At 43.9% G+C, this 25,224-nt stretch overlaps 3 protein-coding genes across 6 annotated transcripts in view; 1 reads left to right on the top strand and 2 right to left on the bottom strand.

Annotated features, from left to right (window-relative positions):
• Positions 1-36: 36 nt before the first annotated feature.
• Positions 37-9,061, top strand: LOC129369053 (armadillo-like helical domain-containing protein 4). Of its 3 annotated transcripts, none has more exons than XM_055044350.1 (8): positions 37-148; positions 1,371-2,179; positions 3,321-3,704; positions 4,579-4,698; positions 4,783-4,941; positions 5,053-5,084; positions 5,607-5,756; positions 5,835-9,061. In XM_055044350.1, exons 2-8 carry the CDS (start codon positions 1,396-1,398, stop codon positions 5,907-5,909), a joined length of 1,704 nt encoding a protein of 567 aa, XP_054900325.1. In that variant the 5' UTR covers positions 37-148; positions 1,371-1,395; the 3' UTR covers positions 5,910-9,061. The 3 variants fall into 3 exon arrangements, with proteins under 3 accessions (XP_054900325.1, XP_054900327.1, XP_054900326.1); XM_055044352.1 differs by having other exon boundaries at positions 42-148; positions 3,324-3,704; XM_055044351.1 differs by lacking the exon at positions 37-148 and adding an exon at positions 278-440.
• An 870-nt stretch (positions 9,062-9,931) lies between these two features.
• naa30 (N-alpha-acetyltransferase 30, NatC catalytic subunit) lies at positions 9,932-17,097 on the bottom strand. 2 transcript variants are annotated; one of them, XM_055044361.1, is made up of 4 exons: positions 16,102-17,097; positions 14,582-14,705; positions 14,416-14,471; positions 9,932-13,405 (listed from the first exon to the last, which is right to left on the bottom strand). In XM_055044361.1, the coding sequence occupies exons 1-4, from the start codon at positions 16,903-16,905 to the stop codon at positions 13,268-13,270; spliced, it is 1,122 nt and encodes a 373-aa protein (XP_054900336.1). In that variant the 5' UTR covers positions 16,906-17,097; the 3' UTR covers positions 9,932-13,267. The 2 variants fall into 2 exon arrangements, with proteins under 2 accessions (XP_054900336.1, XP_054900337.1); XM_055044362.1 differs by having other exon boundaries at positions 14,582-14,690.
• Positions 17,098-20,727: 3,630 nt separating this feature from the next.
• LOC129369055 (E3 ubiquitin-protein ligase pellino homolog 2) overlaps positions 20,728-25,224 on the bottom strand; it is a 45,647-nt gene continuing 41,150 nt past the window's right edge. Inside the window, exon 8 of the mRNA XM_055044357.1 lies at positions 20,728-20,892. The gene's annotated coding sequence lies outside the window, so the exon portion shown is untranslated. The remainder of the gene's footprint in view (positions 20,893-25,224) is intronic.

The following is a 25,224-nucleotide window of genomic DNA, read 5'->3' as shown; positions in this document are numbered from 1 at the left end:
CGACAGCGTTCAGACGGACAGAGACGGTCTGCGCTCTACTCCTCCGCCACGCTGAATCCAGCCGCTGTTCGGTGACGCAGCGTCACTCTGGCATTCTCCTACACACCGCGAGAGAGAGACCATCAAGACCCGCCATGAGCTCTGAGAGGTATTCTGGGTTTTGATTCGGAGCCCCTCGCATGCAGCTTGTGGGGTCGGGGGCAGCTGATTCGGAGCCGTCACGCTGGAGAAATGGGTCTCAGTACCGCAGTGGGGGCAGAAGGAGGGGGTGGTGATTTTGTTTACAGTCCAGACGCTGGCATGGTCATGTTGTCAGGTGGTCTGGGAGGTGGTCTGCACGAGCACGCGCGCGCTGATCGATTATATTGATCGAAGTCGATTGCGATGGCGTGGAGAGTGGATTTGATCGAAGCATTGATCTTATGCTGCATCGGATGGGGGTGAGATATGTGTTCCTCTTGCCTGAGACAGCAAAAAAAAAAAAAAAAAAAAAGAAAGAAAAAAAGGGAAGATTGCACAAATTGGGATTAGCTTTCGCATTTGGTATCGGGTGTGTTTTCTATATTGCAACGATCTGCATTGAAGCATCTCCAGTGGATCCTATAGGAGAGAAAACCTGGAGCTATTTATAGCAGCGGGGCTGAGGATTGCTGTGTCAGATTTCCTCACGTTTTCTCCATCTGTTTCCCACTTTCCCTCCTCTTCCTCATCTTCCTCCTTCCTATTTTCCCTCTATTTTCACCTCGTTCACTCACTCACTCACTCACTCACTCACTCATCACTCCCATCTCCACTACCTGGGCGAAGCCATGAATGTGCAACCTCACGCACACGCACGCGCGTACACACACACGCGCGCGCGCGCACAAAGAAAAATCTAAATTGAGATTTCTTCCTCATCGCGCAAAAAAATATTCTGTATTTTCTAACTAACCACAACTACCGAGAACTAAAACAAGCTAAAAAAAAAAAAAAAAAAAGAAGTTAATTAGTTTGACTGTAAATCTTGTGCTGTTTAAGCATTGTTGTGATGACGTGACACCGACATTTACTGTCTTGTGGTAAAACTGCATGTTGTGTCACCTCAAGGCGACAGGCATGGCTGTTATCTTCCTCACTGGTTGGATGTGCGTAAAACAACATAAGACTCTTTGAGGGCCTAAAGCAATTCAAAGCAGCTTTTTAAAAATCCTTCGTCTCACTAAAGTGCCTTCGAGTGAAGTTTTATGTTCCGCCTCGTCATCCCTGGTTTGTGCCGGAGCCTCATGTCTGCGCACTAACCCCACAAGCCACCAGCAGACAGACAGCCGTCCCTCCCACCTCTCTTCAAGCCTGCTGGCATTTATTAATTCGCTGCTGTCTGTCAACAGGCGCTGAGAAGACACAGAGAAGAAGATGATGATGATGATGATGTCCTCCATTCTCCAGGCGCTGCTCCTTGCAGAGCCCTGGCTCCGCACCTGCGGGGCCCCCACGTACGTCCCCGGCCACAGCCGGACGCAGGACGGCTCCTGCGAAGAGCTCTGCGCCACGGAGCCTGCTCCCTTGGAGAAAGAGCGCGTTACCAGCTTCATGCTGGATGTGGGCGAGGGAGGAGGGACTGGCCCAGATGGAGGCCCGGAGGGGATCGGTCCAGTGACGCAGGCGAGAAACGGGGTCAGCGCTCGTGGAAGATTTGGGTTGAGCGGGGCTGGTCGAAAGGAGACCGAGAGCGAACCTGAGGGCGGAGATGGAGGTCTTGTAAAGCCCGGGGGTCCAACAGGTGGGAGACAACAGGTGGACGCCGACATGAACACCCACGCGCGCACGTCAGGTAGTTCCCGGGCCTCCATTGCGGTGCGGACGGACTCCTCCTACAGCCAAGAGAGCAAACAGGGCGGAACAGACGCGACCAAGCCGCCCGCCTTTGAATCTGGACAAGATGGACACGCCGAGGCGACCTCGCAGGCTTCTCCAAACGCTCCCCTCTGGTCCCCCAAACCGGCCTCCCTCAGTCCCGTCCCTCCGTTGTCGCTGGTCACTCCTCGGACCGCCACACGCCCGTCGGCGTGGGGCCACGACGGACCAACGAGACCCTCGCCTCCAGATCTGCTTCTGCCTGAAATCGGACCGCTGAATATGATGCCCAGAGATGACGGCCTGGAGAGTCTGTGGACCGAGGCGGCGAGACCAGCTGGAGGTAAGGCTTCAAAAAACAAACAAAAAAAAACTATATATATATATATATATATATATTATATATATATATATATAATATATATAGTTTGTGTAGAGGCAGAGTTTGGCTTTGATGGTTGGGAAAGAAAAGCCGCTGCTTTTCCACGCTCCACTTTGAACCCCAGCTGGGACTCATGGCAGTCTAATTACTTTCTATTCCTGACTCAAGTTACGACAAAAAAAAAAAAAAAAGAGAGAGAGAAAAGGGAAAAGAGAAGAACGACACACCAGCCAGGAGAGGTTTGGTGGAAGGGTTTGTTACTAGTCAGGCAGGTTGTTATTATCATGTTATTATTATGTGGATTTGGTTCATTAAGGGGCAGAAATGCCACCCAAATCAACAAGAAGTGACCCCCCTTCTCGTTGTACCATTGATAAGAATTGATTGCGGGGTTTTTTTATGTTAAGAATTTTGTTCCACTCTTCTTCTGCTTTAATTCGCCTGTATTTTGGAGGTTTTATGAGAATAAAGGGTCTGTATCTCAATTTGATAAAAACATGCTTTTTTTTTTGTTTTTTTAAGAAAAAGTCAAAAGTGTAATACCAGACTAATGATATATTTACAAATATATAGGCTTTAGGCTTTAGTGAGTTTGGTTTTAATTTCTGTAGATTGGGTCATGGTGTGTTGCTTTGCAGTCTACTTCACGTTGTGTGACAGATCAACACTTAATGATGATCAACACATCATTAAGTGTTGATCACTTAATGATAAACATTAAGTGATCAAGAAATCACTTAATGTTTATTTAAATGTTAACAACCTTCTCTGTGGTGTGAAAGTACTCATAACCCCTTGAACTTTTGGGGATTTTATGTGACAGTAACACAAAAGAGTCAATAATTGTAAAAACGAACAGAAATAATACATAACTATCAACATTTAATATGACAACAATCTGAAAAGTGAGTTGTGCACTTAAACTCAGTAAGAGCGCAGTTAAGTATTATTTGTTTTACATCTCATGGGCTGCAGTTTGTTGGTGTTGCCAAATAAAATTCATGAAATTTTTGGGCTGCAAGAGGTCAAGATATATATAAAGTCCAAGTGGTGTGAATATTTCTGCAAAGCCTTGTGTTTCTGCTCTTGTGTTAAACTCCAGCAGACACGGCGGTCCCGCTCCCTCAGGATGAGGCCACAGAGGCCACCATGTCTTCAGAGGCACTGCCTCTGATCTTCGAGCCTTTCGAAGACGCCACAGAGGAGGGACCGGCCGGAGCAGCGGCGGTGGCGGCGGTCTCCCGGGCACCGGCCGGGTCGCCCGGCGCCATGGCGACCAGGCTGCCGCCCACGTCAGAGGCGGACCCGGACCGGCTGGTGAACTCTGACGCCGACGGCCCGTCCAGGGAGCCGCCGGCTCTTCTATCCGAATGGACTTCACCTTGGCAGGCGTCTGGCTCGGAGCTGCTGGAGCCGGTCGGCGCCGGTACCGCTGCCTCACAGCGGCGGGTCCAGACCGAGCAGGAGGAAGAGCATCCAGGGACAGGTGAGGAGGGATGAATGAATCTGAAGGTCGACAAAACCAATAACTTTATGTACTAAACACGAGGACGACATTTTGCTGAAAGAATGTGCTTGTAGTATCTGTCGACCAGGGGCGTATCCACAGGGAGGCCATGGGGGCAAAGCCTCGCCACCTCCCAGCCCCCACCACCACCGACTAACAAATTTTATGACTTTAAAAATTACTCTTAAAAATCAAAACTCTTTTTTTAGTCCAGAAGCCACCGGTAGCCTTCAAATTAAAGACTCATAGTGCTTTACATCATTACGAACACAAAAACACAAAGTCATCAAGTGGGGGGTTGACATTTACTTTTTGACTTGAGTCAAAAAGTAAAAAGTAAATATTTACTTTTTGACTCGAGTCAAAAAGTAAATATTAGAAAGATTTGGTTTAGTTTTTGTTCAATCACAAAACCTAAGTTAATATGTAGAAACGATGTCATTGGAATGGCAAAGTAGGAAGACGTGTGTAAATTCTGGTATTTTAGGCTACAATTTGAAAACAGAGAACAAATAATGATGAAATAACTAAAGGAAAAGAGCATTTGTAGCTAAAGCTTTCAAGTGATAGTGGTACAATAAATAGTTTTTCTTGTGTTTTGGGCACTTTATTGTCTCTACTTTTGTACATAAGGGTTTTTTTCCCCACCTACTTCACCGAGGAGGACCTTGTGCCGTTCCCTTCTCTCACCGGCCAACACGTGAACATTTCTAGATCTGTCACAGCTGCTGTTTCTTTTTTTGTCAACTGCAAATTGCAGTTCTTGTGAAATCTTCTTGGATATTCAGAAAAAGAGCAGCTGACATTAAACGCAAACATCAAGCAAAGTCTACCAAGCCCATTTTTGATACAGGAACTGTGAGGACCACAAACTCTGAAGCAGGAACATCCCACCATGACACAATAACAACCATTGCGAGCCACCGGCTGCTGCACAAAACCAGAACGGGAATAGAGGAGATGGAGTCTGAGGGTAAGTCACCTTCACTTCTAAAATTATTCCTTTTTTTTATTGACAAAATTGTTACAGTTGCTGTTGTTTTTTTTTTTTCTTCAGAGGAGCTGGATGAAGATGAAGACAACGAGAACTCTGAGGAATCGGTGGAAGAAGACAGTGAAGAAGACCTGACAGAGGCGCCAGAAACGTCCTCCACGCAGCCACCGTACAGCCTGATCCCTCCGCCGCCGGTCTGGGTCCAGCGCAACCAAGGCCTGAGTACGAGCGCACGATGACACCTTTTCAAAACTAAAATAAATTAAATAAATAGCCACTGGATGTGATAATCGTGTAAACATCATTTTCTTCCTTTTTTTTTTTTTATTGTAGTGCGCAGCTGGGCAGAGCTGATCAGAGAAAAGGTAAGACTGCCCCCTTCTGTCTTCATATGTCACCTAATAACCAATTATTTAAGTCAGTACAGTTCAAAGTATAAAAATTAAACATTAAATTGCATGAGAACATTTAACAAAACCACCTAATTTGAAATTGCATGAAAATATTAGTTTGTTAACTCACACATTATTGTATTCTTTGTTCATCCAAATTAGAAGAGAGGTGCTGTTTGGCAAGTGGGACTGGCCCACGACAAAGCCATGAATTTGTGATTTGATTGCAAAAAAAATAAAATAAAATATTGGTCAGTGTGAAAAGATGTTGGGTATTATTTAATTTGAATGAACACTTATTTAAAGCTGAAACAAACAGCTGTTTATTAATATTTTTAACAGTTTAATGGTTTTATCAATACATTGAACATTCCGATTTTTGATTTGACACCCTTGTGCTTGAAAACTGAAGTTCACAAGCTCTCCTTTCAATCTGACCGAACGTTATTTTACTCTGAAGAAAGGGCAAGTATTTAAGTCTCTATTCCTCTCCAGGCCGGGTACGTGTCCGGGATGTTGGCCCCCGTGGGCATCGGCATCACCGGGGCCCTGCTGATCGTCGGCGCCCTCTACAGCATCCGAATGCTCCACCGCAAGAGACGCAACAGCTTCAAACACCAGAGGAGGAAGGCCAGGCAGCCGGAGGTCGGTGTTCCAGCCGTTTCTCGTCTTTGCCTGAACGGCTCTTACTAATCTAACACTTGTTTACGTCTTCCTGCCCAGCAACCTTGGGAGCCTGGCACCAGCTGTCAGGACCAGGCCATGCTGCTGGCTGACAGCTCCGAGGACGAATTCTGAGAGCATTCAGGCTTGTTTTTGTGAGCGATCATCAGCGGATGCTCTGGAAAATGTCTCTGTCAGTATTAACCCCATCAGTCTCGTCTGTTTGGGCACGGCTCATCTGATACACACAGAAGAAGAAGAAGAAGAAGGACACACACTGTTTGCAATGTAAAGAGTGTGTGTGTGTGTGTGTGTGTGAAAGATCCTCACGTTACATACAATCATTGTAGAAAGAAGGTGCGCAAACTTTCAGTTCTTGGTATTTAAGCAGTTTTCCACTCTGTCCCAGGTTTTCTAAGCAAAGACGAGGCTAAAACAGAGCCACCGTATCTCGCCTTCACACGACCTATTACAAAATGGCTAAAAGGGCGATTCCACCAAACTATTCACTACTTCAACTCTAGTTAAAAAACTACAACAAACTTGGACTGAATCTGCCGGAAAATAACTTATATTTACAGAATTTGGGTTCTGTAAACCCAAATTCATGCTGGTTTTACACGTCAATATTGAGTCGTTGTAGGTCATCAATTGCTCACTGTGACTGTTTGGCTGGGTGGGTTATATTTAACTTATTTCATTTTCAGCATGAAAGTCCCACTGAATAAACATATTTTCTGTCCATGACTCGCACTGAGCTGGCTGCGAACCACATTAGCACTCTGAGGACAAGAGTGTCCTACGCCAGGGACGAAAATTCTCTGAGCATTGCAGAGTCTCACCTGGATGGACGCCTGCCCTATATGATGTCTAGTTACTGTCTGAATTGTTATGTTTGGTAGCTGCAGATACTAAAGTATCTAAGTTGGCGTCTGGCTGTAAGTTATGTTTGGAACAGACCATAAAAGCAAAATGCTGCTAAAGATGCTTGTCATGAAGGGGTTGAATGTTTTAAAAATATGCATCCATTACTGAAAAGAATTACTAATTTTGGCTTTGCTTATTACAGAACACATCTATTTTGCTTAAAAAGAAGAAGAAGAAGAAAAAAAAGTACATTTCAGTGGGGGTTGCAAACACTTTAGATCGTTTCTAATGTTGCAGATAAAGTCCCGGTTGTGAAAGAGAGCTGACCTTCTTTCCATCATGATTGTAGGCTTGGAGAATAAACCCAACAGTCTTTCACAGTCCAGCCCAAAGTTATTCAGACTCATCATTTATTAGCAGTAAGAACTATTCATAGAACATTTCTGTCAGCTATCAATAAAATACAAAGAAACAGCAAAAATGGAGACTTTGAAAACATCCTGTTTTGCATACTTAGTTCAGAATCATTTACGACTTTCCCTCAGTGTTAAACTTATTTTTTTTTTTTTATAACTTCTGCATGTTCCTATTTATTGTTTTCTCTGAGAAAACCCCCGATCTAAGCATTTCTGCACACGGTGCAGAAATGTTTACCTCCAGACTTTTTCACTTGCGACAGCGTTTTCCCTGACAGGGTTTACGCAAACAGTCTCGTGTCTAAAGCATCTGCTCAGCAGCGACGAGCAAACACTCTCCCCGTTTGTCCCGATAAAGCCTTTTGAGAACTTTTGTTTGCCTGGCTGAGAAGAACGGAGGCCGTCCAGCTTGCAGAGATAACCCTGGCGTGGGAGCCTTGAGACGCCGAAGCAGAGTTCACGCGAGGAAGGCCTCGGCAGTGACCCGTGGGGCTTTGGACGCTGGAAACATCAGGAGGCCTCCAAAAGCCCCGGATGTTTAGCAGCTGAGAACCGAAGCAGTCGCGGGAAAAAAAAAAAAATCCAATAATTATTTTTTTTTCACTGCTGCTTTAATCCTATCGTTTTGGGATTTATGAGAGGAGCTACTTTAATCGGTTTTCATTGTTTATGGCAAGCTTGGTTTTACATGTGTGTCAATGAAAGAAGTAAGAACATAAGCTGAGTGTAAATAGCTCAACTGGACACTTTAGGAATGGTGTCACATTCAATTGAGCCGTTGTAGAAATAATAATAATAATAAAAAAACACTAGAAAGCTATTTCCCAAAATATGAAACCCTTATTAAGATCAATTTGGTGTCGGTATCATATCCACACTAACGTTTACACACGCAGTGCCTTGCAAAAATATTCATTCATGTACTTTTTCACACTTTGTCATGTTTCTGCTGCAAACGTCCCTGCAGATTTGAATCGTGTACTTTTTTTTAAACAAATAAACTTATTTAAAAAAAAAGAAAGAAAGAAAAGTGTGCACATATGTGTTCAGCCCACTATAATCACTGTAATGATTATTGACTGCTGTGTGTCGCTCTATCGGCCCAGTAGAACACAACGACCTTTGAACTGTGGAAAAGATCAATGGGTGTGAATATTTTTGCAAGAAACCGCACTGCTCTGTAAAAATAAGTATTTGCTGCTTTGTGAGGATCAAACTTTTGGTCAGTGGTGACGGCCTGGTGGCTGTAAAAAGCTTTAAATTGAACCAATTTCAACATCGTTGTTTTTAACTCTTTCAAGAGGTAAAAAAGCTAATTTCACCTCATTATGAAATGAGCTTATTGTTACATTATTATTTATAGAAACAAAATATTGGACCTACAGAAAACAAAAACAAACAAAGCCTTTTGTTTGCTTTTTATTCATGTTAAGGAGATTTAGTTAAAAGATTTAGTTATCGGAATTGGAATTTAATTTCTGTGTCATTTCCAGTGACGACATCTGCTGTGTATTGTAGTTATGTGATCTATGTTAAAGAAAAGATGTCCAGTTTTAAATGATGTTTCAAAGGAAATTTATATCAAATTCTTTTGACATAAGTTGCTGGAACAAAGCACATGTCGAACATCGCCATCCTATTTACAACATATGGCATAAAATACTCTGATGTACAAAATAACTCGTATGTGAACTCATCTCTGCTGGACTGTTTTCTCATCTTTGACCTGCGTGGCGCACCGAGGGAGAGTGACAATAAAAGTTTGGATCTTTCCAAATCTCTGTAGATTCAATTTTTTTTTTGTTTTCTTTTGCTTCACCTGCTTTTAAAAAGCAGAATTGTGAGCTGGGATCAAAGATGTGGGATGATTATGAGCAATAACCAATAAGGTCTAGTCAAAACCTTTCATCAGTGTGACCTGCTTGTTTATATATTTCTGTTTTAATGTGAGCGCAATGTAAAATGTTCGCGGTCTGTAAATATAAAAATTTCTTGTTGACGTCTCTTTTTGTTTGCTTGTTTATTGACCAGAACAATTTTTAATCCCAAAAAAATATTTGATTCTGCAATTTGTTGCCGCCTTTTAAAGAAATGTTTTAGATGTGACGTTCAAAGCAAATAGGATTTTATTGTGCTGTATCAATAAAAACTAAAATCAAATCTGTTCCAGTCTCGGAGACGGGCCTTTATTGAAGCATTCCCACCAAATCCCCGTCACCCCCAGAGCGTTTATGACTTCATGTCATGTTAAATGAGTATTGCGTGTTTGAAATCATTGTTTTGTTGAAATGTAAAGAGCCAATGTAAAGAGCCAATTATGTACAAGTTCCAATATTAGTAGCAGGAACACACACCCTCAGCATAACGCTACCACCTCCATGCATGGCCGTGTTTTCGTAAGGCTTTAAAAAGAAACAAAGCATCTCGATTCCTTCCAAATGTTCGATTTCTGTACCGACTTTCACGCAGTTGTTTGCTCCAAACATAAGTTCGGACTGGTTTCAAAAGCTTGTGGAGTGATTCCCCTGCAGTTCTCAACTCAACGCTACTAAATATTTGATAGGTAAGCTGTGCTACTTCTCATGAGACATGAAATAACCACCAGAAGTAACCAAACGATTGTTGGTGGGAACTTAATAAAGCGTACTAATCCAAATATTACCAGGGTAGTCTGTATAGACTTGAATAACTCTGCCATAAATAAAAACTTGTGTACTTGTATTTAAAAATAAAATCATTGATGAAGCTCAAATGCAATTTAAAAATGACCCAAATTATGACACTCATTTAAAGACTGAAATGGCCCCGAGTGTGTGGATAAGCGTGTATGTGTGTCATGTCAGACATCAGACAAGACAATTCAGTTTTACAGCATTAAAAAAAGAAATCAAATAATTTATTTCTGTGTTCTTTTTCCACATTAAATAAAAGCTATTGGACATTTCCAGATTGAAAATGAAGGAGAGAGGGGAGATGAGGGGGAGAGGAGCAGCGTGTGTGTGTGTGTGTGTGTGTGTGTGGGGAAGGGGAACAGACATGCAAAAATAAACGACTTCCTCTCCCCCTTTCTTCCTGCCGTGTGGGTCTCTCGTTGGAGGTGGTGTGTCCAGCTCTGAAAGACTTGCAGGAACCTCTGTCTCTGTGCCAACAATAATCTGAGAGGTGTGTTTTTTTTTTTTTTTTCCTCTTTTAGCTGGGAATTTATAGTCGGAACCTTTGGGCGTCAGCCGGACGCCTAACTTTGTCCGGCTGACGCTTTATGAAACGAATGCAACGCCAGTCAGTGGCTATGAACTGATGATGACAAAGCCCTTCAGTCTGTGATTATGGCCTGAATGGAGGCTGTAATGCCCTTGAAATTCCAGGAAGTGACCGATACTCGCCACAAAACACCAACCGGTGGGAAAGGCTGAGGAAAGGTCAACCTTCAGAATAAACTTGGAGCTCTAGAGAGGGATGTCAGACAGGCAGGACCACTTTGCTTCTGGGGGTCGAGGTTATTTTTTTTTGTTTGCTCATCATTCTCACTGCACCTCTGAATGGGTTAAGTAGCACAGAAATTAAAAAAAAAAAAAAAAAATCTTGTCAAATAACTCAGCCCCAACCTCACACATGATAAAAAAACCCCCAAACAAACAAAAAAACACCGTTATACAAATCTGAATAAAGAAAAATAGGTAATTCGATCAGTGGCTTCAAATACACAGACACAAACTCAGACAGGGTGGCAGCTCTGTTCTTAGGCTCATCTACAACAAACCTGAAACGCCAACAAATGCATGTAGTGTAAATCTGAAAGAGGCTTTCAGCCATGACGGCTTCAAGTGATCACATACGTGTTCTGCTAGTAGGCATGGGCCGGGCCGAGTCCCACCGAACGTTTAATAAACACTTCTCTGTATTAATGAGCCAATTAAAAACAAAAACGTACATGTTCTGATTACCTTTGACCCCACACCTGCTAAAAGTTGAAAAGTTATTACTCGTAATGACGTTTGTATCATTTTACAGAAATTAGGGCCAATTGAATAAGTAGAATTAGCCGGGCATTTTAAAATAAACATCTACTAAATTTAGTAGTAGTTTCCAGGTGCTCCTGCTGCACTGGGTATATTTGGCTGTTCTGCAACACAAGTGCAACAAGGCGCCATTAGGTGGTGCCTTCAAATACCGTGGGAAGTTGGAAGATTCCGAGCTGAGTTCGTTGCTTCTGAAAAAAGAAAACTGTTGTACAACTCTATCGTTAATTTAATGCAATAAAAACTGCCAGACAGAGCTGATAAACGGCCAATTCTGCTAGGTTTTATATGACATACTGGATAGCTAGGAGCTAGCAAACACCAGGAACTTAACTAGATACGGGTGGTGCATTTCTACCTTCCCAACCAATACTTTCTTTGTGGTAAGAAATATTTCCAAGGAGACAAATGTCTTTCTTGTAAAATGTTGTCGGCTTTCAACAGCAGAAAGAGCAGGAGAGGCGACAGCGCCGACGGACTCTTGGCGTTGCGTCTAAATTGGGAACATTTAGAAACATTTAGGTGGTTTAATTCGGCGCCGTGTCGCTTGAAAAACGTGAAACCAGCCCATGCCTACTAGTTGATGACGGGTAAAACATTTCCACTGGTGCCGCACGCCAGCATCCCGCGGCGCTTTGAATACTGTCGACTAAACCACGGAAGTCGAGGCGAAGCGCGCGCCGCAAGACGACTTGGCCGCGCAGAAAATCTGAACAGAACCGACCCACGCTGCTGTTAAAGCCGCAGAACACGCGCTCTCCTTTAGTCGTCCACGCTGTGGCAATTTTAAAAGAAGTGCATCTGACCTTGTTCGTTTGACTTTTTGTGTTTGACCCCAAAGCAGCCGGAGCGGTATTCCTTTGCCAGTCAGTGTGAGCTCTCTGTTGGTTGAGTATTGTGGACCCCGCTGCTTTTTGACGCGTACTGTGGACAAATCCTGAACAAACTGAGCTTAAACAAAAGGAATAAAAATGTTGCCTGCTAAGAATACTTGTCTATTTTTCTTCTTTTTATCAACAGTTTAAATACACACAGCATACTCAAACAGGAATCCAGCATAGGGAACAACTCCAGTCGGTCCTAATGGATAGAGTGGCACTTGAGAATGGGACTGCTCATGTCAATTAGTAAACAGAGACAGCTTGGACATGTATGACCACACCATCCTTGGCAATAAGTCTCTTTTGGGGGCGTTTTGCAGAGGCTGGCAGTGTACTGAAGAGAGAGAGAGAGAAAAAAAAAAACCCAGAAATTAATACTCCCTAAGATAACCCTGAAAGGGTTGGATATCATGAAAGACATTAAAGTGAAAAAAACAAAACAAAAAAACAAGCAGTTGGGCAAAAAGTTTGAGGTGATTGTGGATTGATTTGGATTGAACAACTGCTCCGGACCAAACAAATGAAATAAAATAAAATAAAAAGGAGCTCTGTTTTTTTCTCTCACGTTAAAACAAGCATGTGTTTACAGGCTCTGGTCAAGGTGATGGGAGAGACAGCAGAAGGGGGGGGGGGGGGTGAGGACGCCGCACCCAGTGGACAGAACCAGAAACAAACTGAACCATACGCTACGCATCCAAGCAGTCACCCAGAAAACGTTCGCTTAAATCTCAGTGAAACCAACAGCAGCACATACAACCAAAAATTACACACACACACCCAAAAAAGAAGATCATGTGGCAGTACAAACACATGAGTCAGACTAGATCTTTAACCCTCCCAACCAAACAAAAGCTTAAAACAAACAAACAAAAAAAAAAGCGAAACAAACAAAAAAAACTTCACAAATATTTTCCTCCCAGTTGCCGCTTCCTGCTTTCCTGCGTGTCATTTCCTGCAGGTCTGTTTGGTCCAGTGTTCTGCAGGATGATTTGGTGTGGTGCCGCTTGTCCTCGTGGATCCTGTCATGTCACAGTGCAGGGGAGCAGTGGGGGGTCGGGGGCAAAGGAGGAGAAGAGGCCGCCCCTCTTTGTAAAAAATAAAACACGTCTGTTGGCGTTTCAGTCTCTCTCCGCCTAAGCGATAGTTGTTCGGACGTCGAGGAGGAAAGGAAGGTGTGTCTATGTCGATGCCGACTCCTCGCATTTCAACACGGGGGTTGTTTGTGTGTGTGTGTGTGTGTAATGACCAAGGGCAGAGCTCAGATGGTTGAGCTCCTAGTGTTAGAGGTGAGCTGCCGCCCCACACCCCCTCTAGCGGAGCCACAGTTTGAGCCGCAGCGCGTCCACCCCGTTCAGGTAATATCTGAACAGCCGCTTGTCTCTGACAAAACCCAAGTTCTCATACAGCTTCAGGGCCGACTTATTGGTGATCTCCGTCTCCAGGACGACCTGCGGGGTACACAGAGGACGGCTTAGTGAGCGGAGGCTCTCGAAGGTAAAAGTGGAATTGAATTTTCACAAGTACAGCACGGCGTGCGCCGCCGTACTGCGTTGACTTTTTAGCATTTTGGAATATTCGCACCACATTCTTAGAATGATCAGATGAAGTTTCAATCTGAGCAAATTGAAATTATGAACATAAATTTTGCTTAATGGAAACAAAGCAATTTTGAAAAGACTTGTGTTTCCTGATCGAAAATTTCTGCCGGTCAAAACTGATGGATGTTGCAAAACTGTACCGGAAACACTTTTTCTTTTTTCCCCCCCCACATCACAGAAATGACTACTGACTGCCATTATTCTTAACTTATCGCGTGAACAAGCTTATTCATGCGTGATTTTAATGGAATATTTCACTTAATAGAAACATCAGCAGAATATCGGCAAAGATTTGCGCACATTTGTACTAGAAACTCAGCTAGCTAGTAGCACAGACCAGCGTAAATGAATGCCCTCTGCACGCCGTCCCAACAGTGAAGCACGGTGGTGGCAGAATCATGCTGTGGGAGTGCAAAGTTGATTGAATGAAGCTCGATAAAGGGAGAACGAAAGCATTAATACAGCTCTGGAGAATGAGCACGTTCAACCTAATGAAGGAGTAAAAAGAGCCTAACAGAGTCCTGTTGATATTAAATAAAAAACGATTTTTCAAGAATGCATTACATTTCTTACTTCGAAAATTATTTGCACAGTTTATGAAAGCAGTTAAGATTGTTTTGTGCTTTCACAACAAATGTATTTAACAGAGCTGTAGAAACAGACTCCAGTAGGAACTTATATTTTTAAATACTAATACATTTCTCACCAAATATTAGAAAAAGCATATTTTCCATTTTCTCAGCTCTGCACAAATACAATGAATGTGCTTGAGGATTCAATCAAAATTGTTTTGTTTTTTTTGCCCTCAGATTTATTTAAAATTTGGACTCAAAACTAAAAGAGAGATCGACTGGTGTTACCTCGTCACAGTCCCCCTCCACCATGGCATAGATGGCCTTTTTCACCAAATTAGTACCTTTAGACAAAACGAGAGAGCCAACAAGGAAGATCAACCAAACAATACAAAAGCAGTGATTAAAGTTTACCAGACGTTTTTTTTTTTTTTTTGCGTTTCAAGCCACTTACCAATACTTTTCCTTCTGTGTTTTGAGTCCACGGCCAGCATGGCGATGTAGCCGCGACGGAACATCTTCTTATGCATGTCCAGCTTACAAACGATGGCCCCGACGCACTCCTGCTCCACCATGGCCTGCAACAGAGGCACAAAGTCAGCACTCTGCTCCTCCGAGCGTCAGCCGGGGTCAGAGGCGGTGACGCCAGCGGATCAGCCGTCCGGTCAGATCCACAGGCTCAGCCGAGACACCTGCTGACTTTCATTTCATCATCGTGCCTCCTCCAGCAGCTCATGTGGCGGTTCTGACCCTTTCCGAGTGAAACGTTCAGAACTTAAGAGTCAGACGGCACTTCTGAGGAACCATATACGGGATGTTCAGCTGCTAATAAAGATGTCTGCTTCCTTATTGCGAGTTAGCCGACTGAAATTGGACGTTTTCATTCGTGTGAATGAACAAGAAACTTGTGAGGAGACATAACTCTACTATCGCGGTGGAGGAACTAAAAGAGCACCACCCATCAATCTGAATGAAGTGTAGCTTTAGAACTACGGCCAGCAAGCGGCTTCCGGCACGTCTGTCCAGCGTTTAATGGACGGTCCGGTGCGACCCCTCGGTGGACCTCGACGGCCACCAGCAGACTCAAACTGTCCCGCAGAAAATGACTGGAGCAGCTGCGTCCCATCAGAAAGTCTGACTAATATCGGCAGCTGTCCAGGTGTTAACTCCACAAGGAGCAGAATAGGAAAGCAGGAGGCTAAAACCAACATCAAGCACGTCAAAAATCACTACTAAATCTAGACGCCATTTATTTGCCAGGTAGAGGTGCACCGATCTCCACTTGGTGGATATCGGTTGTTACCGATTTTTATTTTTCTCAAACCGCATTTTATGACTGTGAGATTTTTTTTTTTAAAGACCAATAACAAACGAGGAAAGGCGTTATCATGAATCTTAAAAATACTCAGATGTTTTTTTGTGTGCGTGTTTTTTGGCTCCAGTTTTGAGACAAAAAATATTGACATGCAAACTTTCACGCTACTCGTAATTAGAATGTAATAGACGGCAAATATCCACCTCCGCAACGGCCTTTACAACACTTAGAGCCCCCATTTTAATAATGTTGACTGTATAGTATGTAGTCCTAACAGAGGACAAACAAACTACAACTACATTCCTCCTTGATGCATATAGATAGACAGAGGTACTCTTTTCACCAAACTATACATACGCTTTACTCAACTAAACAAATAAATGAATCAAATGCTGGTGGTTGATGTGCTTATCTTAAAAAAAGAACAAAATAAAAATTGGATTTTGCAGTGTCGGCTGATCAATGCTGTGCTGTTTCACTTGAATTCTATTACTATTTGATACAGTGAAACTGTGGTATTTTTAGTCACAGTTATCATACCTTGATGACCCCTTTGATATGATAAGTTGCTGTATAAACGCTGACAGGTGGCACAGGACGGCAAGACATTTGTGAGTTGAGGACAACGTCTCAGTGGAAGGTTTCAGGGTCGTACTCACCAGGAAGCAGAGCTGCGGCCAGTTATGGATGAAGTACCTGTAGGTGTAAATCGAATAAGGCTCAGACAAGTCCTTGGTGATTAGTCTCATGATCCACGGCATCTGGAGCTCGGACTCGTAGCGAACATAGCGGATACTGTGGCTGTCTCCCTCCGCCCTGCCGGGAGAGCCGCTCAGGTCCAGCCGGGCCAGCTCCTCGGCCGGCGGCTCGACCGGACTCTCCTCCCCACCGGGCCCGTCGCTGACGCCCGCTTCTCTTGTGGGCTGCGCGTGGTCACGCCGGTCCTCGCCGTCGTAGACCGCCTCGGTCCTCGTGAAAGCCGGCATCCCGTTCACGCTACTGTTAGTCACAGGAGAGTGGTTGCCGTTTTTGGAGAAGGGGTTGTGGCCTTCGTGCTGACAGTGCTCCGTACTGTTCATGGCGGCCGCAGCCTCGCTGTCACAGTTGTCCTCGGACGGTTTGAGATTGTCGGCTCGCCCCCCCGCGTGCTGGTGCTCGTCAGGGTCCTCCGAGGGGCTGACCAAGCCGTTTAGCTGCTGCTGCTCTCCGGCTTGCATTTTCAAGTGGAGCGCCGCCGGGCTAGCCCGGGCTAGCATGTTTTTATGCTTCTTCTTGGCCGACCCTTTGACCTCGTTCGCCGGCTGCGACTTCTTGCCCGTGCCGGCGGACACGCTGACCTCCACGCGGTAGGTCGCCTCTCCGGCTTCCACCGCCGGCTCCGCTCTCCCTGCCCCGGAGAAAGGAGCAACTTCAACCGGGGATGTAGGCAGTGCGTTACTAGGCCCAGGCGGCACTGTGGCCATCCCACCGCATTAAAGTGGAGAGACGCGCTTTGGAAACGTCCAACACAATCTCATCCACAAAGCGAATAATTACACAACCAATATCTGAACCAGCGAGCCGAATATTGTAAGAAATCCGAGCGATTCTGAGGAGATAACGTGACCGTTGGCGACGTTTGTCACTGCTCTCTCCTCGATTTCCCTGCTGCCGCAAACGCCATCGCAACAGAAGAAGTCGTTTTACGGCAGTTGCGTAACCTGTGGGTGTTGTAGTTTTTATGACTTAATTAAAACAATACTTCTTTCGACTGGAGAAAAGATATATATTTTATACACAACATGTAAGATTTGAGATATTTAAATGTTTTTTTTTCTTTTTTGCCCTGTGTTTCCATAGATAAAGAATAAAACTCCTTTTGGATACAAACTCTGTCGAATTTCTACAAAATTAAAATTTTCAGTGATTGATATGATCCACTATCATTAACTCTGTTGAAGAGAAGCGCAATTTAAGCTTGTTTTTGAATACATTTTCTTGTGCAAAGAAGACATTTTGTCATAAAAAACAGAAAAAAACAATATTTACTCAAACACCAGTGCCTTCATAGAACAGAAATAGAACAGAAGTTTCTCCAACGTGCTATTGTTCATTTTTAAGCTTAATCAGAATTGAACTCTTTTAACTTAAAAAAATGTATGCCTAAACCTTGTAAAATAAGTAAAATAAATGGTTTCATGACTTTTGGTCCTCGTAAAGAATAAATATTAAAATATATATATATTTTTCCAGAGGATTAAAAATCAGTGCAGCTCTTGCTATCCCTCTCTTCACCACAAGAGGGCGAAAAGTTGACACTGTAAGTCTCATTACTACAATATCCCAGTTTCTCCAGCAGATGGCACCAGTAGATTTGCTTGACACAAATAATTCCCTGTTTAAAGTTTAATTTACCGTTATGTGTGCTGTATCTGAAACAGTATGAAGGCTTTTAAATCAACAACTTTACAGATTAAGGTAAAAAAAAAATAATAATACTAATAAATAATAAAGATATACAATAAGCATCTGATTTCACCAGCATTTTGCGGAGGACAGAGACCACAGTCTTGGCAAGGAGAGAAACTGAAATGCTTACAACCCTGCTTTTTGTTCTTGTCATAGCCAATAGCAAAAGAATATACACAGAAAGATCCTCCTGCACTGTCATACCTCTCAACCTCTTTTGTATTCTATCACAAAATACTAATGCAGTTTGTTTGGATTTTATGCGAACGGAGTAGAGCATAATTATCATGTGGAGCAAAAATGGATTTATTTAAGAAATGTTTTTACACATAAACAAGGACAAAGAGATAATTATTTAGAGAAGCAGCAAAAAGAACCGTAATAGTAACTGTGGAAATGCTCTTATTATTATTATTATTATTATTATTATTATTATTATTCTTGGATAAGTAAAGTATTTTTGAATCTGAGATATTACATTTTTAGAGGAAAAGCCAATGCTGAATGAAAGATGTCAGAACTACCATTTGTTGTAGCTTCATGCAGAGGACAGTGCAGATAAGGAAGAGAGTAACTTTTTGGCCTGCTGAAAACTTTATCCGGTATGATGCACTGAAGCTGGAACATAGAAGTGGGAGCATCATGCTGGTGGAAATGCTTTTTATTTCTATCTGGAGAGACAAGTCGGGCGATGTTTGTGGAAAGATGAAAGACTTTAAAAAGACTAAAAGGGCAAAGACGGCTGCTACATTTGCAGCAAAGGCTTCTGGAATACAAATCCATGCCACGGATGATGCATAATTTCAATTCTTAAAAATTTTAAAATTCCGACAAATCTTGTGAACTAGATGTCCAGTACTCCTCTTACAGTGCAATGCTTCTTGAAGCATGACCAAATATTTATCCTTAAACTTTTCACTCGTTGCACTTTGGGTATAAACTGTGGCTTTTCTAAGGCACGGAAACTGAAAAGTGCAACGTTTGGTGTTGTTGGATTCATCAAGGAAGATCTCCCTGGTTTTAACAGTCCAATTCATCAGGTTTTATTCCTTGTTTTGCAGTGTAGCTGTGTTTGTCCATGGGTGGCAATGTTGCTCCACTTTTCCTCGGGTGGTTCCAGGTACCTGAAGGTGGTTTGCTTTGGTTTGCTTTAATTTGGTAAAGACATTGCAAGAACTTTTCAGCCTCACGCTCATGTCTACAAATAAGGGACAAAAAAAACAAAAACAAAAACAGTCTAGATTGAAATATTTCTCAACCGCTCCTGACATGTTCTTGCGTATCTACCATGGGACATTTTGAGAAAATAAAAGCAACATAGTGGTTCTAAAGAATTACCACAAAGACAGAGGCGAAGCGACAGAATCGGAGAGCGGCGGCTCTGTAAACGGGCTAAGCCTGGGGGCTGAAAACTAACTGAAGAGCTGGAATCAGACATGCACAATCAGTTCCCCTTCAAATCTTCTTTGCAGGCCTATCTACTTGAGCAGGCTTCTCTTAATTACTTTCTCTATCACTTAGAGAGCTGCGCTTGCTTGGGACTAAGAGCAGAAAGTGTCTTGCCAGAGTCATTTGGCTGCTTTGAGCCTATATTTATTGAGGCCTATCTTCTTTCTCACATGCCCGTCCTTTGCCTCTTCTTACCCCCCACCACTGTACCCGCTCCTCCCGCTTCCCCCCCCGCTTTCATTATGCATCGTTCTGTCTCTGTTTCGCCGCCGTTTCCATACCGCCTCTACCGTTTTCCAAATATCTCCGGGGTGTCGGTTGCATCATGTGACTGGTGTGCTTGTGATTACAGCTTTTTGGCAGACGTGTTTGCATGCGAACGAGGACCCAAAATACCTTGGAAAAAACCAAAAAGGCAGTGAAGGGGCATGAGGTCAGCGAGGCGCCACAGGACTAACACTCCGATCTCGTTTTTGCCTCTCAGGTTTTTGGGGTTTCAACCTCCTTCCTCTGCTTGCGATGCCTGTCCGGTTTCTTGCTCTCACTCAGGCGTCTGGTCGGCCATAGCTGTGTTTAATTAGTTTCTGTTGGGTTAATTAGGGACAAAGTTGTGGGGGCGGGGTCACACCGGAACAAAAGCGGGTCAGGCTGGACGGATGCAGGTGCTTCTGAGTGGCTGCCAGGTTCCACAGTTCAGATCAAGATGGCTGCGGATTATCTGGGGCATCGGAAAAACACAATGGCCTATGAAAGTATACTTGAACTTTCCCCCATTTTGTCTCAGACGTGTGTGTATTTTATTGGGATTTTATGCAATGGAGTAACATAAAGTATTAGCTTACTGTAAATAAAATTCAGGACAATATGGCATAAATTTACATCAGTCTCTCCTGAGTCGAAATTTTTAAGTAACCGTCTTTGGTAGTTTTTTTTAAGGACATCTAAAGACTGAACTTCTGCTACGTTGCAGATTGGATAGGGAATCTCCATGCTCATCACTTTTTAAGTCTCAATTGGATTTAGGTCATCACTTTGACTAGGCCATACATTGTTGGGGTTGTTAGGATTGGCTTAGCTACTGCGAAGTATGGTCTCTAGTTAGCATACTCCAGTTAGCGATTAGTCGATTGCTAAATCAGTTGACGATTATTTCAATAATCGTTTCATCGCGCGACTGTTTCGGCTCTCTTAACAACCAAACAAAACAGGGACTTTGAAATGACATTTCAAAGTATAAAAAGTTGAAGGCGCATGAACACTTTTACACGAGCCAAAGGCAGAGGAGCATCCGCGCTGACATGGTCGTTCTTATCGCAAGACAAACTTCGACGGTCTTTCTTCTCACTTCTCAGAACGAGCCGTAATCACAGTCGTCCCGACTCAAGCTGACTTTCACGCCCTTCCCTCCCACATCACAGATTGGATCCATGGAACGTTTTGTTCCACTTCCCCGTCACCACGCAAGGTGTTCCCTTGTTCGAATCACTCCCAGCGCCCGTCTTCATCTTCCAGTGGCAGCTAAAACGCTTCTTCTCTCCTTTGTTCCCTGGCTCCTGCAGAAAGAGGAAGAAAGAAAGAAAGAAAGAAAAAAGCCTACATGTGAGCAATCCAAGCCAGTGAAGTGTACATAAAACGAGCGGAGGCTGCCTGTGAAGTGTACATCAGTTGCACGAGTGCGGCGATCACAGAACTGAAATGCTGCTTCACTTTGAGGACTGTTTGTTCTTCCTCTCAAATGTGTCTGCGATGCATAGACGGGGAAGAGGTACGGCTTGACCTTTTAATCTGTCCCGCAGAGATGACGAGGGACCAGATGAGATGAGATATCAGAGCGGAGGAGAGGGGAAGGAGAGGAGGGCCCTCTGGCATGGCTGGCGCCCCCTCGGTGGTTGAGAATCCTAGGGCCCTTTAGACAGGCGCCAGCCCAGCGGGGAACCAGAGACAATCACCCAGCACCAGATTCAATGCACAGGGATGGAGGGATGTGTCGAGGTGAGGAGTGATATTGAGGCGGGAAAGGTCTACGGGCCGGAGCGGGAAGAGTGCTGAATCAGGAGAGACAATCAGGAGGAGGCGAAGAGAGGAGAAGTCAAAGGAAAGAAAGCGCCAGCGAGGGACAGATAGCGTACATTTCCCTCCGTAGCAGTCTTTATCGCCAGCCCAGATCGTGGCGTACGAACAGTGATCCAAGTCAACCATCTGCTGGGGCTAGATAAGCCTGAGAGAGCTGTGCATTGAACTGTCACTCAGGGAGGAGCGCGGAGACAGAAGAAGAGAGGAGGGGAAACGGAGGAGAAATGAAGACAGAACGGGAGAAAGCTGGAAAGACGAAGGCAAGAGAGGAGGGAGGGAGGGAGGGAAGAGGGGGGTGTAGAAGGTGGGAACAGTGAAAGGAGAAGATTGTGGCAGATTCTTGTAAAAGACTTAACGTCAACTAAATGTCCGGCCCTGTCCCGTCTGATCTCCGAATAATCCCCCAGTTAATGGGAGGAATAATAATAATAATGAAAAAAAAAACCCAAAACAGACTGCTTGTTTGGTTTCATGCGCTTTCAGCCCACGTTTTGCATGATTCCTTATCGAGCACGCGGTGACACAAGGCTGTTTGCTTCCTGTCACATGTGTGCAGACGTTAAAGGCGTCCAAATGAACCTTTTTGAGGTGTGAAACAACACTGTAATTCACACTTATCTGCGCGCGCGGCGTTGTAAGGTGTGTGTAGGAGCTGAGTCAATCAGACAGCTCCAGTGGTGAGGCTGGTGCAGGTGATTAAAGGTAAATCCCCGCTCAAATGTGCATAACTGAGAACAGCGCTGCTAGCTTAGACGCACGTGCAGAAGCGAGACAAAGCAGAGGTGGAAGAAATATCGATAACATCGAAACCAAGCTGACATTAGTATCGATAAGATCGATACTTTACTTTCAGATCCCCTCTTTAATTTTGACGTCGTAGTTTCTTAACTCCCACCTCAAAGAAGGTTTTGTTTTGATTTGTGCCCAAAGGATCATTTGTTTGCACTTTGTTTATGCAGGCAAATATATACTTTTCTTTTCTACTGTTTCCGTTCATCATGTTAAAATGTTATGGACGTATTTTGCAGACACCAATGCCGTTTGTGTTGAGTTTTGACAAAACACTTTAAAGCAAAACCCACAAAAAAACAAGTAAACGTCAGAAGTCTGAATGAAACGTCAGACTTGGATGAAATGTATCGACGTCGTATCGGTGATACTCATGTTGTATTTACTTGGTATCAAACTGATACCAAAAAAAGAAAAAACGCCGTATCGCTCACCTCTAAGGCAAAGTGATCTGCACTGGCTTTATACGCACAGATCAGTGTGCTTCCAGTGTGCTACTGTGGGGCGTGAATTAAGGCCAGGAGGGGGGTCAGGCGGGGGAGCGGCGGGGGGCTAGAAAGGGATTAGCCGAGGCCAGTTGGATCATTTTACAGCCGGAGGACCCCCCCTTCACCCGCTGCAGTCTCCTGGACAATGAGGATTAAACTCCTCTTGTTCCTCAACTCCGAAAAAACGGCAGGACGACAAAGACACTTATTCCTCCTGGGTCCCCCCCCGCCCTCCCTGAACTCGATGTGGCGGCGAAGAGAGGAGAGGATGGAGGGAGGAGGAGGAGGAGGCAGAGGGGGGGTGGTAGGCAGGAAGAGGCAGGGGGTCTATCAAAAAAATTAATCCCTTCACAGTTTCCTCTGGGTGTAAAGTGAGATATGAGGCAGACATGTCTAATGAAACGCTACAGTCATCTAAGGGCGAGGCGATAAAAGCTTACATTAAGCTAATGGAGGCCATCATTAGTGGCTCTATTAGGAGGATTGAGATTTTTCCTGTTCTCCTTTGGTGATCCGCATGAAACAAATATCCAGTCCGGCCTCTTTTCCACGGAAAAGTTCTGTGTAGGCGAAATTTTTTGAAAGCAACAAACAGCTAAACGAACAGGACCTCCTCGATTCTGTTCGCTTGATCGTCTTCACATTTCCGCATTCGTCCTTTCTGTTTCGCAAACATCATTGTGGAAGAACATGACTGAATAGTGGACATTAACTTGTGTTTTGAAAGCTAAGTTCTATTTAATAATTTAGATTTGATTGTTTCCTGCGGGCTTAATAAGACAAGACCAAACCTCAGGTATATAATCCTGAAACAGAAGGAAAATAAAAAAATGCTTTTCTACGTTTTCCACTCACCTACATTTGCCCACGTCTGCAGTCAAAGCAATTGACACCTTGCAGAGGGATGGATGGACAGATAATAAAGAGTAAAACAGCAGCAACAAGTGGAACTGTGGACTCATTAAGACTTCATACCAGCCGACTACATGCCGTCCATAACTGGTCTTTTGAGAGTGAATTAAATAATAATAATTTTAAAAATTTTCTGTCCTACCATCACAAATGTAAACATGCGGCGCTTGTCTCTACTGTTTGGGTAGTCAGATGGGTCTGGGATTTAGGTTTTTTGGAACGATGATGTAGAAAATCCCACTGGATCCACTTCTAAGTTTGTGTGATGCTGTGGGCCTGCTTCTCTCCCAAAGGTCCTGGAGAGCATGACACGATGAACCAGGAGGTCTTAGAACTGAAAATTGCTCTCCGGTGCATTTTTCAACAGAATAATAATGATAAGACAAGCAGGACTCTGTGGATTTGGAAATACGGTGGAAGAATTTCATCAGAGCAATTAATATTTGAGGACCAAAAAGTGGAATGTACAAAACCTTGAGAACAGGGATGTTTGAAACTGCACTTTATCCCAGGATGCAGGATTAGTTTTAGCATATCTCACATTGATGAAAATACAATGTTCAGCTGGGAATGAGAGACAAAACTAAATAAAAGTTTTGTGATGTCGACATTCGGGGATCAAACTTATTGTCCAAATCTGTGTGAGAGGGACAATGAAGAAGGAAGACAAAAGAAGCAGAAGTGCCCTGGACTTAATCTGGGAATTGAAAACGAGGTAGTTGTAGGAATGTAAAGAGGGGAGTGAAAGACGGAGGGCGAGAAACACAACAGAGGCAGGGGGATTCAGAGGAGGAGCACTTCTTCCAAAAAAAAAAAAAAGAAAGAAGAAAAAAAAAGAAGTTCTTTTAGTTTTGGGGAATTAAAAAAAAAAAAAAGAGCAAAAGATAAGCCTCTTCTCGCCTCCTGGACGCAGTGTCAAACCCAATCAGTGTCTGTTCTGGCACTGCTGCTCGTCTCCCAGGCTCCGGCTCACAATGGAGCCCAGCCTCGGCCGCTACACCTCTCGCTTCCAATCTGCCTCCTACAGGACGGGCCTGAAAGCAGCGCAGATCCTTCGCATTCTCATAAAACGTCCCCGGGTGGTGAGAATTGGATTAGCTGCAAAAAGTATATGCCCCCTATAGACCCCTCCGCCCCACATACACACACACACACAAAAAAACACAACCCCACTAGAAAAAAAAATAAATAAAAAATTCAGTGTCTTTAAATGGGCTCATGTTGATTTTGACGGATATTATCAAGTCTGTGTTGCTCAAAAGCCGAAATCCTTATGAGTGAGGATAAACGGCTGAGTGTAGGTAGTGGCATTGTGCTGTAAGATTCTCAAGAATGAGACTTTGTGTCGGGGACAACAAACATGGATAAACTGCACAGTGATTACATCAAACAATCCCTGAGCTGCATAGTCCTGCGCTAATAAACGTGAGCAACAAGGCTTGATCTTTAAACACCTTGCCACAGAAAATAAATGTCTGTCTTGAATAGACAGCCCCCTAAATCGCATTGTTGAGCAAATCCTGTATTAAAAGCAAAGGGTTACTCTGTATTTATACTCTTGAAGACTTTGGTTAAGCCGGTGCTGCTGCCACTTTGCAGCGCAGGCCTCTTCCAGCCCCGAGT

The sequence above is a fragment of the Poeciliopsis prolifica genome, unplaced genomic scaffold, assembly GCF_027474105.1.
Source record: "Poeciliopsis prolifica strain line A6 unplaced genomic scaffold, Auburn_PproV2 SCAFFOLD020, whole genome shotgun sequence".
Lineage (NCBI taxonomy): Eukaryota > Metazoa > Chordata > Actinopteri > Cyprinodontiformes > Poeciliidae > Poeciliopsis > Poeciliopsis prolifica.
This window is presented reverse-complemented; position numbering and strand designations above follow the sequence as displayed.

Bases quoted from the DNA above. Each gene is read 5' to 3' on its own strand.
- LOC129369053 (XM_055044350.1), top strand. From the start codon at position 1,396: ATGATGATGATGATGATGTCCTCCATTCTCCAGGCGCTGCTCCTTGCA. The intron at 5,085-5,606 runs GTAAGACTGCCC...ATTCCTCTCCAG, and splicing joins CAGAGCTGATCAGAGAAAAG to GCCGGGTACGTGTCCGGGAT. The intron at 5,757-5,834 runs GTCGGTGTTCCA...CTTCCTGCCCAG, and splicing joins GGAAGGCCAGGCAGCCGGAG to CAACCTTGGGAGCCTGGCAC.
- naa30 (XM_055044361.1), bottom strand. From the start codon at position 16,905: ATGGCCACAGTGCCGCCTGGGCCTAGTAACGCACTGCCTACATCCCCG. The intron at 14,472-14,581 runs GTAAGTGGCTTG...TTTTGTCTAAAG, and splicing joins ACACAGAAGGAAAAGTATTG to GTACTAATTTGGTGAAAAAG. The intron at 13,406-14,415 runs GTAACACCAGTC...TGTACCCCGCAG, and splicing joins TGGAGGGGGACTGTGACGAG to GTCGTCCTGGAGACGGAGAT.